This window comes from Sus scrofa, chromosome 13 (assembly GCF_054392235.1).
Source record: "Sus scrofa isolate SSC_HxYL_T2T_F1_AM1 chromosome 13, Sscrofa_HxYL_maternal_Yorkshire_Landrace_v2.0, whole genome shotgun sequence".
Classification (NCBI taxonomy): domain Eukaryota; kingdom Metazoa; phylum Chordata; class Mammalia; order Artiodactyla; family Suidae; genus Sus; species Sus scrofa.
Genome location: NC_139395.1, coordinates 98,461,464 through 98,481,337, shown reverse-complemented (window position 1 = coordinate 98,481,337; position 19,874 = coordinate 98,461,464). Strand labels below are relative to the sequence as shown.

Here is a 19,874-nt window from a genome sequence, read left to right as displayed (position 1 = left end):
AGTTAAAAGGTTAAGAGCACACATTCTGGACTCAGATTTCCTGTTTTTAGCACTTATAGCTTTGTAACCTTGGGCCTAGCTCTTTCATCTATAAAGCTGAATAGCACCTGCCTTATAGGATTGTTCTGAAGCACAAACACAGGTGAGGAGTTCCCATTGTGGCTCAGTGGTAACAAACCCAACTAGTATGCATGAGGACATGGGTTCCATCCCTGGCCTTGCTCAGTGGGTTAAGAATCAGGTGTTGGGGTGAGCTGTAGTGTAGGTCGGCAGCTGCAGCTCAGATTCGACCCCTAGCCTGGGAACTTCCAAATGCCGTGAGTGAGGCTCTAAAAAGAAAAGAAAAAACAAAAAATAAAACAAAAACACGAGTGAAGCACTAATGCCAGCAGCATTATAACGGTTATCCTCAACTCCTTTATTCCCTGCAATCAACTGAGTCAAATTGTGTTCATCCCACTTTTAATAAAACTCTTCTTGGGGGATCTTTTTTCTAAAAACACTACTGTGATTCAAATCTTGCCTTTATTCAACTATTTATTGGGCAACCACTTACTGGTACTGTGCCTTGTATAATAGGCACAGTACCATAAAATAAGACAGAGCTCTTGCCCTTTGGAGCTAATAAAAGAGACAAGTAAAATAGTATGGCTATACCACAAGAGCACAGAGGGCAAGCAAACAGTAATGAGAGTGAGATGATGTTAAATAAAGGCTCCCCAGAGAGTATCTGAGGTGAGATTTTTTAAAGCAATCCTTTATATTTACCAGCAGCACTTCAAAAAATTTTCAAATCCCACTCCCAAATCCTTCCCAAACTATGTCCCTAGAATAGCTTTCCTAAAGGATCTTCCTGACTTGAATTTTCCATGGCTAATTTTATCCTACAGCACCAAGCCTCCACAATTTAGCTCAACCTTACCTTTCCATCTCAGAAACTTTTATTCCCTATGAAGTGCCCTATGCAATAATTAAAGAGGACCATTTATCAGTCCATTTACCAGTGATTTGTTTTCTTTACCATACCTATCTCTTTTTTATACCACTATGTCTACTCTTCAAAACTCTGCTCACCCCTCTATTCCCAAGGCCTTTCCCCCACCACCACCATCCTCCATTCAACCAGCCCTCACTTCTTTCTCTAAAATTTTAGATGCTTCCAATAACTCTGCCTTATACTACTAAGTGCTGACCCTCTCTTCCACTAGACAGCATGCTCCCTAAAACTGAATACTGTTTTATTTACTATTGTTTTCCTCAGAGTCAAGCACAAGATCTGGCAAATGACAGAGTCTCAATATTCTTGTTGATGAAATCTGTTGGAACAAATACCTACCCAACAAAATTACACCCTACACTACTAACATACTAAGCTGTCCATTCACTAATAAGTAGCAGCTACCTAGCTAATACCACTCAAGATAAACCAAAGTCCACCTCTCAAAAAAAAGTCATAAAATCACTGAGACAAGCACTCTTTATTTTAATGAAGTTAAATAACAAACCTGAAATTATCCTTAAAATCACATCCCAAACACTACCAATACATAAAAAGTTCTAAATACATATTGAATGATCTATAGTTAATCTAAACTGAGGAAGAGCCTAGTGAAAAAAATTAACTCCTTAAGGAAGAGACATCTAACCCCTCAAAGAAGAGAATCTAACATTACCAAATAGCCTCAAGTACTACTGGCAACTGCACCTTTAAAAAAAAATTATTTCAGCAAAATATCTAGCATCCAGCCAACATGCAATAGAATGTTAAAGCTACTTAATAATAGTATAAGTAAAATATTGCAATTTTAGTATAATATTACAAGTTATTTGTAATATTAACATTGAATTTAATATCTTGTAGGAAGTTTTCCTTTAATTTCAAAAATGATGCTCTTTGTAAAAAGGGATAGAGATGCAGGAGTCTTCAATTTGCATACCCTCCTCTCATTGAGTCCTCCTATTTGCCAGTAAGGCAAAGTAGTATATTTTTGTTGATTTACTTTCCAGGGGAACAAAGCTTAAGGAATAAAAATGAGAATGAAGTAAATACTAGACTTATATAGAAAACAATCAATTCAATCTAGTAAAGATAGGAATTTTTAAAAATCATACCAACAGCCATATTCAAGCATCAATGCTACAAATATTCAAATTTTTAAAAAGCACCAATGAAGAAAACAAAAGTTCTTAATTCCTCCCTCCACCCCAAAATACAGCCTTCCACTCAGAAAACTAACCACTTTATAATCTTAACGTAAGGTGGTTATCTTATAATTACAACCAAGTCATAATGAAGATTCAGTTTAAACTAATTTTCAAGGTTTGTGTTTTGTTGGGAGTTTTTTGATCATATTTAACTTTTACAGATCTTCAGCTGCCACATGACACAGGCAGTAATATACACCTAAGGAGCACAAGCCTTGAAAGGATCCTCATTTTACTTATTTCATACAAGTGAAATACTTTTGTTAATCAGCAATGAATCAAAATAGTTCCCACACCAATTTAGCATTGGGTGTCCAAGAAAGCCAGCAGTATTGTCTACTTTGATCATTTACCTCTCTAACCCAATTTTTTGTAATATGACAGAAAGTAAACACTGTCACAGAGGAAAATAACAAGGCACACAATCCCATTGTATTAGCAGTATTACCAGCACAGGAGATGCAGAAGAATGAGAATACCACATTCTCTTCATATTCTCATTTTGCTGAGCAAACAACTCTTACAATCAAAATTAATTTTTATAAATTAAAATCTAAGGAAATATGTTTAACATTTTTCTAAGCAAAATTATAGGCTCTTTGCCTCTCTTCCTAAAATCGAAGCTACAACATGGCACCAACACCCCTCCCCCACAGAGCATTATTTTAGTCTGGTGATACAGAAATAAATACACAGGAAATTTTTTGCTAGTTCCTAAAACATTTACTGAATTTCTACATTTGCCAGGCTTTAAAGTGAAAAGCATAGCAAAATTACACAAAAAATAAAGGGCACGTGGTCTCTTCATTAGGTGACTACACGTAAAGATTAAATCATTTGACTACATATACTTGAAACAATTTTAAAAGCAAGAAGAAACTAGCTAATTTAACATGTTATAATTAAGACACATCAAATAATTTTGCCATTGTCATTGGCAAGAATCTGTTTATTTTTAAAACTTCTTCTGAGATATAATTGACATAAAACACTGTATTAGATTCAGGTATACAGCATGATGATTAAATATCTGTATACACTACAAAAACATCACCACAATAAGCCTGGTTAATAGCCATTTGCCTTACAGTTTTCTTCTTGTGATGAGAACTAAGATCTACTCTCAGCAGCTTTCAAACATGCAATACAGTAGTATTAAAGACTGTCGCCATGCTGTACATTACATTCCCTTGTACATTTTTAAGCTTAACATTTTTCTCAGTGTCTAGAAGTATGATTAACAAGCATCTCTGACCATATCAATAGGAATTTAATAACTACAATTTAACAAAGAGTAAGAAAGCACAAAACTGAAGAATCTGTTCACTCCCTCTGTATTGTAGTAGAATAATCCTCACTCATCTAAACTCCCCACAGGAAAGGAAATCAAACTAGAGAGCAAAGGCTAGAAATTCCAAGTACTGAAAGTATTAGCAAAAATGATCTTAAACTCTCTCCAATAAATTCTGGACTTGGGTTAGAAATAAAAAGCAGCAATGTGGATAGTCATTATGTTAACTAATGACCTAGATTCTAAATCTCAGCATTAGAACTTATCCTGATATTTTGAAAAGTAAATACTTTTCATTTCCTCTAAGAACAAAAGGGAAAAGCAAAGGAACTAAGAGTTATTCACTCATTTAACCTTTACGTCAACCCTGTAGAAAAAGAGATTATATCCACATTACCAACAAGGAAGTTGAGGCTCAAAAGTTTAAGCAATTTGCGACATCATAAATAAAGTACCAAGTCAGAATTTGAATCCAAATCTCGACTTTGTTATCAAAATCCATAATCTCTCCACTACCTCGTGTACCCTCCATATTAATGCAAAAAACCATATCATTTGAGCCCTACTATATTTTACAGACATCGTAGGAAACCTCTTAATCACATCAATTGACGATAATCTAAAGCAATACAAACTGAAAAGATTCCTGGCAGATTCAACAATTTACACTTACCAAAAAAAAAAAAAAAAAAGCCATATACAACCCTGACAAATACTCTTAGAGAAGGCTGAACATATGCTTTAAAATGTTTTCAATGTATCCAAGGCCTCAAATAGGAGATACTAAAGTATTATTTTGAGAAGAAACAAAAATAGTGACGCTTACCGGTGAATTTTATGGATGTGGCTAACTTTGGTAATCGTTCCCTAACAGTAAACAGGGCTGTTTTTCTGATGAGTCTGCTGAGGAAGTGGGCAGAGTGATGTACCCAACTACTCCCCTCCTCATCAAGGGGAAATTAAGTGGGGAGAGGAGAAACAAGGAGTAAACGCAGAACGTAAAGCAGCCAATACTGGCCTTCTATCATAGCCTCCACACAACTAAAGGATTTCTGGTAAATCCATTACTAATTACGAACTAATTATAGACGTCATGCACCAAATGGCATAAAGATTATGATTAGAAACTGAGAAAGCAAGTATATAATAGGTTATATTTCCCAAAACAAACTGCACACACAGAACTAGCCCCGTCTACAGTAAACTTAACTTCCTAGTAACCGACTTGCAATTCATACACACTCTTTAAGATGTGTATTACACAATTTCTTACATCAGCATAGAAAAGCTTAACAACTACTTTGGGCACTATCTACTACTTTTAATATCGTTTTGAAAAAGAAACTCAAAGCAAAAACGATTAAATGACCCGTCCAAGATGGCAACTGGTGCCAGATGCTAATCACAACCTAAAGCTAAACTACTCCCACAGCTCAGTGGTTTCACAATACTTGCACACGATTCCCTGTACACTCAAAAGCAACTTATGAAAGTTCTCCTTTCGGGAGGTGATGAGGACCCCGAGTCCTCGAAAATGAGCCCTCCAAAGAAGCGTTCATTTCATACTTCCCCTTAAGGGAGGTAAGACCACGTGTAGAGCGTAGCATTAACCTTGGTGATGCAGCACCGCAAAGGAGAACTGCTCCCGCCTCTGCATTTCCCACCCCGCGTCCCTCCACTATAGGGCCTCCCCTCACAATCTGCAGCCCTAGAGATTATTTATTCCCTGCAGGACGTGAGGGAAATTGAAGGAGGCCAGAAGCGTACGAGATCCAAACCCCAAAGAACCGAGGAAAGAGAAGTAGACCTTAAGTACCGGGAAGTGATTCCCGCCTCTCCTAGACTCTGTCCCGGAGCTTCAGAGCGCAACAAGCTGAAATACAGAGGCGCGTTTTCCTGGCGTCAGACCTCAGTGTAAATCCCTGACTTCACCCCAGTGGTAAGCGCGGGGCGAACTACTCATGCCACCTGCCCCGGGCCCGCCAGCCTCGAGCCGAATCCAGGCTGGGACCGAGGGGAGATACCAGGCCTCTCAACCTGCGCACCACGGTGCGTCTGCGCCCCGGCCTACCGTCGCGACCGGAACGCGGACTTCCACCCCAATCTCCTCCCGCTGGCCAGAAGTGTCTGTAGTCTCCAGACGACAGTGATAGACTCAATGACTCACGAAGTCCTTTAAGAAATTACCTTTGAACTGGCCTTCTGAGAGCCGCCTGGCGTTTTGTCCGCCATCTTGAGCTTTGCCCCTCCTTCGGCGGCGGCAGCAGCAGCACGGGCGAGTCGAACGCCGAAAGACTGGATCTCAACACAGCCCGCCAGAGGCGCCTGCAAGGCTGAATAGTCGATTGCCGACTATTCAAGGGGAAGTGGCCACGTGACTTCCGGTGTCGGTCTTCTTTTTTTTTTTTTTTTTCCAGCCCTGCCCACTCTGCTGAATATCTGTGGGCGTCTCCCTGGCGGGTTGCTTTCTCCGCCGGAGAATTTAGGGAATCTTGTCCAGGCTTTCAGGGCTGGTTGGAATGCACCCTTTTCTCAGTGCCAGCCCTTGATAGGCGCGAACTAGTTGCACTTGCTGGATGAGTTAGGGAAAGCCTTCTTAAAGAAGAAATGCATGGGTCAGCCGGGAGGAGTTTTTACTTCGACTCAAGTAAACCTGGAGCCAACAGGAGAGTGGGCTGAGGTATGGTGCTCCATGGACAAAGATGGTGTTCCCGCCACCTCTGGCTCTCATCCCCTAGGGGGAAAGGCAAACTTGCGGTCTGTTCAAGTTACTTTAAAATGCAGTGGTGCCGAGAAGCAGAGCAGGGCAGCTTTTGACCCAAGCTGAGATTCCAGCAGTGGGGTTGTTGGATAGTCTGTTTAAGGCGTCTGCAAAATGGGTGCGTGGAGAGAAAGGATGCATGAGAGAAAAATCATAAGCAGACGATAGTCTAAATCTAGCATTCATATAAGTTATTATTTAAAATTTTTTTTATTTCGGAGTAGATTTACAATGTTGTGTTTTGGGTGTACAGCAAAGTGGATTCAGTTACATATATACAGTTGTGTGTCATTTAAGAGACTTATAGGAGTTCCCATCGTGGCTCAGGGGTAACTAACCTGGCTGGGATCCATGAGGAAGCAGGTTTCATCCCTGGCCTCACTCAGTGGGTTAAGGATCCATCCTTGTGGTGAGCTGTGGTGTAGATTGCAGATGCAGCTCAGATCTTGCATTGCTGTGACTGTGGCTTAGACCAGCAGCTGTAGCTCAGATTCTGCCTCTAGCCTGGGAATGTCCATATGCCACACCTGTGGCCCTAAAACAAAAAAAAAAAAAAACAAGATAAAAGAGTTACATTTTACAGTTTGGTATTGCTTTCATTTTTAATCACAAATAGAGGAGAGTAACCATACTTCAGTGCTCTTTTCTTTCTTTTTTCTTTCTTTCTTTCCTTCTTTAATAGGATCTGTATTCAAAGAAGGAAAGCTTGCTTGAGGAGGTCATTCCTGAGCCAAACCAGGCAAAGAAAATGGAAAGAGCTTTCCAGGCAAAGGAAGTACTTGAAACAAAATCCGATGGCATGAATCAATATAGCCCAACTGTGCAGTCACAGTAAGCAGTCACGTTGTATTAGACCAGGTGTAGGGCTGGAGAGGTGGATGGAAGCAAGCTCACACAGGGCCCTGAGGTAACCACTGTGCTTGGGGAGTTAGAATTCTATTCTGAGGGCAAAGAGTAGCCTTCAACAGAATTAAGTAGGGCTGTGATGTCCAATTTTAAGCTTTAAAAGATTGAGCACTAGAGGAAGAAGAAGGGTTCATGACCAACTCCTGAAGTCATTTATTCAAAGTATTTTTGAGTCCCGCTTGGTATATAAAAGCCTACATGGAGTATTGAAAGGCTTACAGAGGCAAAAACACGGTGTCTTCATATGATTTAAGACTAACAGGAATGGGGGAAAGAAATGAGGAAAAGCAAACTAACACTGGAGAATTCAACTGATGCTTCAAGGAAGGATCACCAGCTGTGGGAACTTTTCAAGAAGTAATTAATTCTGGAGGTAGGGATGGGGGTAAGGAGATGGAGGAGGTTTAAAACCAAAGGGAAGGAAGCATTTGAGCCAACTCTGAAGAAGTAGAATATTGTCTGTTGGATGGTGTTGGGGGAAAGGGAGGGGAAGTTGGGGAAGTAGTGAGGGACGCCCTTAGAACAGGATCTGACACATGGAAAGACTAAAAATCATGTGCCAGGCACTGAGGAATCAGCAGGCTAGGAAGGACTCCTATTTTATGTGGGAGATGGGGTTTGAAGAACAGAGAGTAAACAAACAGGAAATCATCAGAAAGTTACACGTGCTCTACATTGAATGGGAGTGATGCTTTGCAACCTCCAGTCCTATTAAATTTATTTTCAAGCCCAGATTTTTTCAGTTCTGGGCTTTCCACTCTCACCTTCATCCTAGCCTCTAATTGAAGGCTAATCAAATTTGTTTGTTTGTTTGTTTACTCTTGTTGGAGATATCACTTCCTCCAGAAAGACTTAAAGACTTCCCTCCCGCACTAAGCCTAAGTAAGAGGCTCTACTTCTGTTGCCATAGGAACCTATTTCCCACTCAAGATGCTCATCACACTAGATCTTAATTATCTGTTTACAATCTAGGATTAGAAAGTGAAATCAGCTGAGCTGAAGGGCAATGTAAGGGCTTGGCTATGTCTAGCCATGTTCTGGCAATGCTGCAGGCTGACTTTGTCACAAAGTGAATATATACATGCTTTTCATTCAAATCCCTAAAGTCCTACTTCACATAAAAAAATCATTTTATTAAATGCTTACTCCTGAAGACTTAAAAATAAGGAGACACAGACTTCTTTCTCTTACGATAAAGCCCCAAAGGAAGTCAAACCAGTATGACCTGAGTAGAAATGACACATAGTCCTTGATTAAGACCTAATTATATACATTCTTAAAAACTCACAATCATGATTAAGAGTAGAGTTCTCTGTAATGCATATAAGTCATGAAATCAGGGTCCTCTTGCTCAAACCACAAATTAAGGAGGATGAGATAGCATAAATATAAATACAGATGGAATTTTACACAACCTGAAATTTTTCATTAGATTCATAATTACTCTTGCCAGGTGACTACCCATAAAGAGAAAATCAGGAGTTCCTGTCGTGGCGAAGCAGATAAGAATCCGACTAGGTACCATGAGGTTGTGGGTTCCATCCCTGGTCTCAGTTGGTTAAGGATCTGGCGTTGCCGTGGCTATGGTGTAGGCTGGCAGCTGTAGCACTGATTGGACCCCTAGCCTGGGAACCTCCATATGCCAGAGGTGCAGCCCTAAAAAGAAAAAGAAAAAAAAAAGGTAAGAAAATCATACAACTGCAGTTAGTGTTACTTTTTTACAATCCACAATAAAACCATGCCATTCTTCTCTTTCTGATGTGTTGGTTCTCCAGTCACACACCTGTCGTCTGTTTTTAAGGATTCTCCCTGTAGCCACATTCAACAGAGATTACAGAGTTATGCCAGGTAGTCCACAGAGGTGTTTTGTTTGACTCAAGCATAGAGGTTTTTTTCCTTTGAAATTTGAGCATTTAAAAAAATTTTTTAATTATTTTTTTTTTCTCTTTTTTAGGGCTCCTGCAGCATATGGAAATTCCCAGGCTAGGGGTCAAATTGGAGCTGCAGGCGCTGGCCTACACCACAGCCACAGCAACACCAGATCCAAGCCCCATCTGCAATCCATGCTGCACCTTTGTGGCAACACCAGTTCCTTAACCCATTGAGCAAAGCCAAAGATCAAACCTGCATCCTCAAAGATATTAGTCAGGTTCTTAACCTGCTGAGCCACAATGGGAACTTCCATGAAATTTGAGCATTTTTTTATTTTTTATTATTTTTTGGTCTTTTTGCCATTTCTTGGGCCGCTCCCATGGCATATGGAGGTTCCCAGGCTAGGGGTCGAATCGGAGCTGTAGCCGCCAGCCTACGCCAGAGCCACAGCCACGTGGGATCCCAGCTGTGTCTGCAACCTACACCACAGCTTACGGCAATGCTGGATCGTTAACCCACTGAGCAAGGGCAGAGATAGAACCCGCAACCTCATGGTTCCCAGTCGGATTCGTTAACCACTGTGCCACGACGGGAACTCCCCGAAATTTGAGCATTTTTAAATCTGGGCACTTGACTTTTTTTATACTCAGGATGTCCAACTTTTCCAGAAAAATGGTAAAGTCTGGGAAGGGCACAGTGGAGATGAGCCACAGGGAACCTTTGCGAAAGGGCTTTGGGTTCACCAGGCCTTCACACACAGTTGACAAATGCCCCACACAGGGCTGCTTGTAAGCATAAGAATTTCCTATTTCTTATACCTCAGCAGGAGTGATGATCAAAACATTTAACAATCAGTCCCCCAGGCACTGAGAGCTCAGTTCCTAGGGCCCATATACTTCTAAGGGCCTTCCAGAATGTCTTAATTTCTATTAAAGTAAGGTGGGGTGGGAGAAGGTCACGTGGATAGGCTAGAACAAAAGCAATGTTTCACAATATACACAATGAAAGAGACCTTATAAATAGTGGCTCCAAAACTATCATCCCCTTTATTGTGCCAATGGACTGCTCTTTTTTTTTCCTTTTTAGGGCTGAACCTGAGGCAAATGAAAGTTTCCAGGCTAGGGGTCAGCTGCAGCTGCCGGCCTACGCCAAGGCCACAGCAAGTCGGGATCCAAGCCACATCTGCAACCTACACCACAGCTCACAGCAACACCGGATCCTTGACCCAGTGAGTGAGGCCAGGGATTGAACCCACATCCTCATGGATACTAATTGGGTCCTTAACCCACTGAACCACAATGGGGAATACCCAGAATTTTTGAGCAGCTTCTCCCTGCTCTCTAGGCTTCAGGATACATGTTGGTAGAAAGACAACCCCATCCATTTGTTCATTTGGCAGTTAATGAATTTCTGATATGTGCCAGGCTCTGAAGAAAGAAGATAAAGAGGGAGGAAGGGAGAGCTAAAAACCCAACTTAGCTTTTCTGCTGAGAGCCTAGGCCCTTCAAGGAAGGGTCAGGTAACAGCCTCCAAAGGAGGGTGTGGTCTGTGTGGAATGGAAGATTCTTTCTGATTAGCTTGATTGCCTGCCCCACCCTACCCCACAATGCTAGCCTGACAGGAAGATTTCAGTGGCAGTAACAGCTTCTCCCTTTTCTCCCCTCTCCCACAAAAAACCAAAAAGCAAAACAATGTACTTATTGATGACATGTAAAATTCTTTTGACAATAGTAATTAGCAGTGGCATTGTTTAATTTTAGTGGGTTCTTTTTTTTTTTTTTTTTCTTAACTTTTATGCCACATCCAGAGGATATAGAAGTTTCCACTACAACCTACACCACAGCTGTGGCAGCACTGGATCCTTTAACCCACTGTGCCCATCAGGGATTGAACCCACACCTCCCCATTGACCAGAGCCGCTACAGTCAGATTCTTAACTCACTGTACCACAGCGGGAACTCCAGCAGTGGCATTTTTGAGAACTACAAGGGCCTGGGAAGTAAGAGGTATGTAAAAATGGTATGGAACAGCACATATCCCAAGAATGGGCCAGTGACAGGTTGAAGATAATAAAAAATTGCTATTTTAGCTGTGATCCTGAGGAGATTCCCCTTACTATGTAGCAATTTTTACATCAATGAGAAAGTAAAACCTAAGATGCTCCAGATGGGGTATGGTGGAAATGGATGTTCCTAAGTGTGTATGTGAGAGAGGGAGAGAGAGAAATGGAGGACTGAAGGTGCCCAGGGCAAGTCAGCAAGCAGAGGGCAGCATCTCACAGGGAAAACTCACTTGCCATGGCCTGGCTTTCCAAAGGTGGGCTGGGCTTGGAGCACCAGGGAATATAGAGGCTAGGTGGAGAATAAAGTTATGGAGAGAAGATAAAACAAGACTATTTTGCTGATCAATTTCATTTGGTTGCCAGCAACAGAAGCCCAGCTGCAGTGGTCTTAAACACAGAAGGCTTTTTTTCCCTGTGCTGTCACAGTCGTTCTTCTCTCAAGGAACGTGGCATACCTTTCTTCTTTTCCAAGTTTTATTCTGTTTTCTTCATTTTGACTTTGCACATTTCTTGCTATCCCAGTTCTTAGTTTTTAAATGTATTCTGTTGTTACTGCAATTAGAATGTTTTTCCATTGTTTATATATGTCCTAAGTAATTTTATTTTATTATTATTATTATTATTTGCTTTTTAGGGCAGAACCCATGGCACATGGAAGTTCCCAGGCTAGGGGTCTAATCGGAGTTGCAGCTGCCAGCCTACACCACAGCCATAGCAACTCGGGATCTGAGCCACGTCTGCAACCTACACCACAGCTCATGGCAATGCCGGATCCTTGACCCACTGAGAGAGGCCAGGGATCGTAGCTGGGTTCGTTAACCACTGAGCCACGATGGGAACTCCTGTCCTAAGTAATTTTAAATATTGATTACTATACATTAACGTTGTGTCCAGCCACTTTGCTGAATTCTTTTATTATGTGTATAGTTTTTCAGTTTTTCTCTCTTGGGCTTTCAGGTTTATAACCATCTCAGTTGCAAGTTTACTTCTTGCCTCATTTTTTCCCCTATCTTTTGTTTTCCTCTTATGTGATAACATTAACCAGTACATCCAGAATGACATTATGTAAGAATGGTACTAATGAATACCCCTGTTGGGAGTTCCTGTCATGGCTCAGTGGTTAACGGATCCGACTAGGAACCATGAGGTTGTGGGTTCGATCCCTGGCCTTGCTCAGTGGGTTAAGGATCCGGTGTTGCCATGATCTGTGGTATAGGTCACAGACGTGGCTCAGATCCTGCATTGCTGTGGCTCTGGTGTAAGCCGGTGGCTACAGGTCCAATTAGACCCCTAGCCTTGGAACTTCTGTATGCGGCGGGAGTGGCCCTAGAAATGCCAAAAAAAAAAAAAAGAATACCCCTGTCTTTTTCCTGGCTTTAATGAGGATGGTTTTAGTGTTCTTATGAAGATGTGGCTGACTTTGGGGTTGTAAGTTGAATTATTAATTAATATATATTAATTATATATTAATTTTTTAGCCAAACATGGAACTGAAAATACAGAGTTGTAAATTTTAATAGAAAACCTGGGGACCCTGAGGATATGCCCAAGAATGCCAGTGGTCAGACAACCCTGTTATAGAAACCCCAGGACACCTCCATGACTTGGGAAAATAAGGGAACAGAGTAGACACATCCTGCTCTAAGCACAAGGGAGAATGGGCAGTGGGGTGGGTAGATTATCAGGAGGATAGGTAGAAATATATATTAGCTTCCTTTTGCTACCATAGCTACCTCCAAGTTAGCAGCTTATAGCAGTGCAAATGTATTATTATTCTGTAGGTCAGAAGTCTAAAATGTGCCAGCAGGGGGAGTTCCCGTCTTGGCTCAGCAGAAACAAATCTGACTAGTATCCATGAGGACACAGGTTCGATCCCTGGCCTTGCTCAGTGGGCTAAGGATCCAGCATTGCCATGAGCTGTGTTGTAGGTCACAGATGCAGCTCAGATCTGGTGGTGCTACGGCTGTGGCATAGGCCGGAGGCTACAGCTCCGATTCAACCCCTAGCCTGGGAACCTCCATATGCTGTGGGTGTGGCCCTAAAAAGACAAAAATTTTTAAAAAAATTTTTTTAAGAAAATAAAATGTGCCAGCAGGCCTGGGCTCAATTTGGAGGCTCTAGAGTATAATCCAGTTCCTTGCCTTTTCCAGCTTCTAGAGTTTGCCTATATTCCCTGGCTTGCAGCTCCCTTCTCCATCTTCAAAGCCAAAAGCACAGCATCCTCTCTCCTCTCTGACCTTTGTCTCCATCCTTATACTCTTTTCTCCAAACCTTTGTCTTATAAGGACCCTGGTGATTACATTAGGCCCACCACAACAATCCAGGATAATCTCCCCATCTCAAGAGCCTTAACTTAATCATGTCCACAAAGTCCCTTTGCTGTGTAAGTTAACACATCTGAAGATTCTGGGGAGGATATGGACATCTTTTGGGGGCTATTATACAGCCTATTGCAGGATCTAAAATGAAATTTCTGCTTCTGTATTTTGTCCCTGGCTGGCAAAATCCAACCAGAAAACTGACATGGGAATGGCCCCAATAAATAGTCTTCTTGAAGCAACTGAGTTCTGAAATTGTTACTGGGGAATTAAATGGGTAGAGGCGTGGTTCCGATGAAATAGGATGAAACATGTCCCTGTTGTCAGAGAACTCCCAGGGAATAAAGGATAAAGATGTGTAATAAGTGAAGACTGAAATTTTAATCTGATTTGTTTACTGCTGTATCTGCAGTGCCTGGAACAGGTAAGCATCATGCAGACACTCAATGGATATTTGTTAATGGATGAAATCCACGGCAGAGGCAGGGTTTTTTGGGAACACAGAGATTGGCACTGCATAGGAGGAGTCGGGGAAGACTTCATGAAAGATGGTGTACAACTTTTGGAGGGGTCTCTCCTGTTCTTAACAGGTCACTTCTGGGGCGAACTCCCAGGAGTTACTAGAGACTCTCAGAGAGCAGGATGGAGACCTTAGCACAAGATTGCCTCATTTTAAGGAAATGCAAATTTTGAACAGACTGAAAAGTCTCCCTTCCCATGCAACTGTGAAATAATACAAATCTCTCTTCCACAAATTTAAAAATTCCTTTCAAGAATCATGTCAAAAAAACAAAAGGAGTTCGCTTGTGGCACAGTGGGTTGAGGATGCAGTGTTGTCACTGCTGTGGCACAAGTTCAATTCCTGGCTCAGGAACCCCTGCATGCTGCAGGTGCAGCCAAAAGAAAAAGAAAAAATTGTGTTATTTCTACACCGATAGGCTTAAAGGACTGCAAACATCATTTACTATTGTGCCACATGGTGGCGCTGCTGCAGCTGGTAAACTAAAACATCCACAACCCTTCGTAGGTGTCCTGTGTACACATACAACTTCTGTGTGCTCTTGCCAGTTAAAAATCTTCCTAATATCCTGTCACTGTCAGCCAAGCTTTCATTGAGCAGTTGTGCTAGTTCCAGTCCTGAAAAAAAAGTACTAACAAAACAATTTAGAAGGGAAAGTTAAATATGATCAAACTATAATATAATGCGTTGTTCATTTAGGAGAAAACAGTCCAAAAATATTAGAGATGACACCAGAGATAACACCTTTCCAGTCCAGCTTGCTCTGCTTCTCAAGAAGGGCAAGGACAGGGCTTAATCGCAGCACCTACTGCTGTGCCTGGCACCCAGTAGGCAGACAATAGACAGTTGTTGAATAAATAATAAATGAACATGGAAGAGGGCTACCTTACAGATCCCAACCATATATCCTCTTACCCTCCACAGAAACTAACAAAAAGTTCCTGAAGCCAAATTCTAAAACTCCAGCATTGGATTTCTGAACATTTCAGCTCAGGGTAGCTGCTCAGTCTTAGTCTAAGCAGCTATGCAGAGAAATAGGGCCACGTAGTACAAACGGTTCCCAGAGGCTTGCCATGGGATGAATGAAGATGTTGGTGGAGGGGAAAGGGATTAGGGGAGTCAAAACTAACTATCAAGTGTATGAATAATGGATCTCAGATTATGATTTTTTAAATGTTTGGGGATGGGTTGTGATTGATAGGATACAATTTGGGGGTTTTTTGGTTTGTCTTTTTTGGGGGGTGGGGTTTGGCTGCCCCTGCGGCATAAGGAGTTCATATCTGAGCCGCTGTTGTGACCCATGCTGCAATGCTGGATCTTTAACCCACTGTGCCAGGCCAGGGATCTAACCTGCATCCTGGCACTGCAGAGACACTGCTGATCCTATTGCACCACAGCAGTAACTACAGATACAATTTGTTTTATTGCAGTAAAACACACACAAAATTTGCCATTTTAACCTTTTTTTTTTTTTTTTTTTTTTGTCTTTTTGCCATTTCTTGGGCCGCTCCTGCGCCATATGAAGGTTCCCAGGCTAGGGGTCTAATTGGAGCTGCAGCTGCCGGCCTATGCCAGCGCCATAGCAACGCGGGATCCAAGCCACGTCTGCAACCTATACCACAGCTCACGGCAACGCCGGATCGTTAACCCACTGAGCAAGGGCAGGGATAGAACCCGCAACCTCACGGTTCCTAGTTGGATTCGTTAACCACTGCGCCAGGACGGGAACTCCGCCATTTTAACCATTTTAAATGTATGGTTTAGTGGCATTAAAATCCATTCACGTTTCTGTGCAAACTATCACAACCATCCATCTCCAGAATTGTTTCACCTTCCCAAACTGAAACTCTGTACCCATTAAATGGTGACTTCCTATCTCCCCCTCCCCTGGTTCCAGGAAACCACCATTCTACTTTCTGTCTCTAAATTTGACTACTTTGCATGTCTCATATAAGTGAAATCATACATATTCGTCCTTTTGTGACTGGCTTATTTCACTCAGCATAATGTCTTCAAGGTTGTTGCCTGTGTCAGACTTTCTTCCTTTTTAAGGCTGAGCAATATTTCATTGTATGTCTATATCACAATTTGTTTATCTGTTCATCCATTGATAAACACCTGGGTTGCCTCCATCCTTTGGCTATTGTGAATAATGCTGCTATGGACACTGTCAACACACTTAAATTCACACCAGCTCTTTGTCATTTCTGCAGACTCTCAATTAGTGGTCTTAAAAGTATACCTACTATCAAGTGGGGATCAGCAGAAACACTGGCAGTATGGGTGCCCGCACACTTGACATCTTTTCAAAGTTTGGGAGTGTGTTCAGATAAGAGGAATCAGTGTGGTGGTACATCTGGAAATCAACTCCTGGGAAGAAGGAATGATACAAAAATAAAGTCATTGGCCTGGAGAAGAGCAGACTGCTGGAAGCTACAGGAGCTATTAACAAGGAACAAAGGCTTTCCCCCGTTGCTCTCTAAAGCAGATGAGAAAGCACTAGATGGAGGCACAGAGCAACAGATTTCTGATTTCAACTCAATGTACAAAATACTTTTTAATCTCTAGAACTGTTCAACAATAGAACAACCTACCTTAATGAAATAAATGTTTCTCTATGTAAATACACAGAGAAAAGCTGATTATAGAAAGGAGTCTAGAATTGGGGGCAGGGGGACGAGGGGAGTTGGAGGAGAGCTGTATCTGGGTTCTAAGATTTCTTTGACCCCAACATTCCCTGTCTTTCTAACACATGAAGCATCAGTAGAAAAGACAAAAATGGTCAAAGCTTTAAAGTTTCACAGGTAAATAATTATTCAGTATAATCTTGATTTGATATTGATTAATGCCATGTCTTTAGATGCAGTTGGAATCTGAGAAGCCTACTGTTTGTTGAGTACTGTTAGGGAACTGTACAAACCTCAGAGAGGGAAACACGTTCTATGATTATAGCTCCAGGAGCCAGAACAGATCAGCAGGTAACCTGGGGCCTAAACTCAGGAGTTCCTGCTCTTGTTTGTATAGTATACCAGGAAAATACCATGGTAAATTCATCAGATTAAACACATAGCATTCCATTTTTAGTTATTAAAAATGAATGGCTCAAATTTGCCTCATTTATTAGACTTTGGTTTCTTTAGGATAATTAAAGAAAACAAAGCACACAAAGGAACCAACATGCAAGAGAGCTCAGAGTTATGAGAAATGGGGAGAGAGACAGATCTGAGAACGAATGTGAGCAGGGGCCATAATTGGGTCAGCAGGCCAAGGGTAAAGTTTTGGACTTTATTCTCAGATCAAGATAACCTGGTTTAGGAGTTCCTGTTGTGGCTTAGTGGGTTACAGAAACGACTAGTATCCATGAGGACTCGGGTTCCATTCTTGGCCTCGATCAGTGGGTTAAGGATCTGGCATTGCCATGAGCTGTGATGTAGGTTGCAGACTCAGCTCTGATTCAGTCCTAAAGGAACTTCTATAAGCTGCAGGTCGCAGGTACAGCCCTGGAAAGCATGCACATGGGGAGATGGGGGATGGCGGGGTGGTGGTGGGGAAGAGTAGTAGAGAAGATTACCTGATTTTCATTTCAAAAGATCACTCTGGCTGTTGCAGGGAAAGTGCTTTCAAGGGAAAAAGTGGAAGCCAGAGACCAGGCAACAGTGAATGTTAACCCCAGAGGGCCTGGCTAACATGAAAGAATTCATTGCTAGTCATTTGCACCCAGTGGGGAGTGGATGGAACAGGAAGTGTCCTGCTGCCAACAGGGGATGCTGCAGAAGGCAATGAGGGGACACCTGGAGCCACAAACGGACACAGCTTCTACCCTCAAGAAGCTTGCTCTCTAGCAAGGGATTCTGCGATTGAGCAAATAATTTCAAGTAGAGACAACAGTCCACACACAGTGTGATAGAGCATAGAGCAGTGGCTTTGAGGTCAGATGGCTCTGCATTCAAAGCTCTGCTCTCTCATTGTAGCTGTGTTACATTCATCAAGTTTCCCTCTCTCTGTGTGTCTGTCTGTCTCTCTCCACAGTCTGATATCTTCACCTATTAAGGGTTAGTGAGAGGATTAAATGAGATCCTTTTGGAAAAGCATGTAACACTGGTAAAAAGGAGGTACTCAATTCTATTTGATAAATGCACAGAAAAACACATCCCTTTTTCTCTGCCATCTGTCTTCTTGTGCCCCTGCTGCCTTTCCAGGCAATCATTTTGGTTCTAACTTCCTGCCCCCCCCTTCAACTACTGAATGTGGTACCAATGGAGTCAACCCAGCTCACTAACTCTTTGCATGTTGTTTGCCAGAATCAGGAGATGCCAAGTAATGCAAATTAATTGTTTATACTCCGTTTCCCAAAGTTGTCCTTTTTGAAAATAAATAAAATATTTTCCCCTCTATCCCCCCTTTTACAACCAGGGAATTGTAAATATACTAGAAACAGTACATGGAGGAATTAATTTATTTGATTAATGGATACCCAATTATTATGGTTAAGTTTATTGTCTTAAACCACAGCTCCATGGGGACATTAATAAATGTGATTGCTTTTGCTAGAATATTTGTTAATCCTGTGGTTTAGTGTGCTGATAATGGAACATGCTGTTCCCCTGACTTTTAATGAGTGCACTCCACTGACAAGCAGAAAAGCAAAGAAACTAATTTTATAAATGTATACACATTAAGAAGAATAAGGTAGTTTTTAAATCTCCTTAGTTCTCAGACCATATCACAGAGGTGTTCTTTTCCTTTTACTATGCATTTATTTTCTAAAGACCTTTATACAATTTAAAATAGAAATCTGAGGACTAGTGCTCTTAAATTCAGGAAAAAAAAAAAAGTGACTTATTCCTAGCTACTGAGATATTAAACGCTTTTCTTTGGCTTGGAGGCCTTAATTAAGATGATTTGTTTTGGCAGTTATGGAGTTTTGCCTTCTTTGTAAGTATACAATTCGAAATTGACAAAGTAACATGATGATAATAGATACAGCACCTTGTTGATTCAGGTCATAACCACAGTTGTAAAGTGAAATAATGTTATTTACGAAATCACGGGAGATTGTCACTCAAGGACAATCGATTGCAAATGTGTCAATTCAGGTGTTCTGTATAGCATAGGGAACTATATCCAGTCACTTGTGATGGAACATGATGGAGGATAATATGAGAAAAAGAATGTATGAATATATGTATAACTGGATCGCTTTGCTGTACAGCAGAAATTGACAGAACACTGTAAATCAACTATAATGGAAAAAATAAAAATCATAAAATTTAAAAAAAGAAAAAGGAAAAAAAGTGTTAACACTCACTGTGTACTCTTTCCTACCTTCCTCTGCCCTCATCCAAACATATATAAACCAATGCAGGCAAATGCAGGGCAGTTTTTGCCCTGTTTCTTAACAACATGGAGTAACAGGATTCTGCTTCAAGAAAGTGGACAAAATATTTGCCTCTTGTTCCAGAGACAATCACTGTATAGATAATTTTGGTTGGGGGGGGCCAAGGGTGGGAATCTGAAGAGATAAAATCGTGGCTCAACAGGAGCCCTGGGACACAGGTTCAATCTCTGACCCGGCACAGTGGGTTAAGGATCTGGCATGGCTGCAGCTTCAGCTTAGGTCAAGACTGCAGCTCAGATCTGATCACAGCCTTGGGAGCTCCATATGCCTCGGGGTGGCCAAAAATGAAAAAAAAGGGGGGGGGGGATAAAATTAAAACAGCAAAGAAAACAGGTGAGGATGTCACCAATGGGCAATAATTTGTGGAAGACAAGTCACATAAAAGAGAGTAAGAAAGCCTGGAGTTCCCGTCGTGGCTCAGTGGTTAACGAATCCGACTAGGAACCATGAGGTTGCGGGTTCGATCCCTGGCCTTGCTCAGTGGGTCAAGGATCAGTGTTGCCGTGAGCTGTGGTGTAGGTGGCAGAGGCGGCTCAGATCC

At 41.7% G+C, this 19,874-nt stretch overlaps 2 protein-coding genes across 17 annotated transcripts in view; one reads left to right on the top strand and one right to left on the bottom strand.

Annotated features, from left to right (window-relative positions):
• The window catches only part of U2SURP (U2 snRNP associated SURP domain containing), a 55,386-nt gene extending 49,637 nt beyond the window's left edge, over positions 1 to 5,749 (bottom strand). For all 8 annotated transcript variants that reach the window (XM_013982108.3, XM_021069580.2, XM_021069583.2 and 5 more), the window contains exon 1: positions 5,684 to 5,749. In XM_013982108.3, the coding sequence (XP_013837562.1) occupies positions 5,684 to 5,728 (45 nt within the window). In that variant the 5' untranslated portion in view covers positions 5,729 to 5,749. The remainder of the gene's footprint in view (positions 1 to 5,683) is intronic.
• Positions 5,750 to 5,959: 210 nt separating this feature from the next.
• Positions 5,960 to 18,732, top strand: LOC146397509 (uncharacterized). 9 transcript variants are annotated; one of them, XR_014824086.1, is made up of 5 exons: positions 5,960 to 6,176; positions 6,940 to 7,088; positions 8,617 to 8,844; positions 10,843 to 11,041; positions 17,545 to 18,732. XR_014824086.1 is itself a non-coding variant. In XM_084989952.1 (3 exons), the coding sequence occupies exons 1-3, from the start codon at positions 6,108 to 6,110 to the stop codon at positions 16,501 to 16,503; spliced, it is 573 nt and encodes a 190-aa protein (XP_084846078.1). In that variant the 5' UTR covers positions 5,960 to 6,107; the 3' UTR covers positions 16,504 to 18,732. The 9 variants fall into 9 exon arrangements, 1 of the variants encoding a protein (XP_084846078.1); XR_014824081.1 differs by having other exon boundaries at positions 16,149 to 18,732; XR_014824082.1 differs by having other exon boundaries at positions 6,940 to 7,164; positions 16,149 to 18,732.
• Positions 18,733 to 19,874: the final 1,142 nt, after the last annotated feature.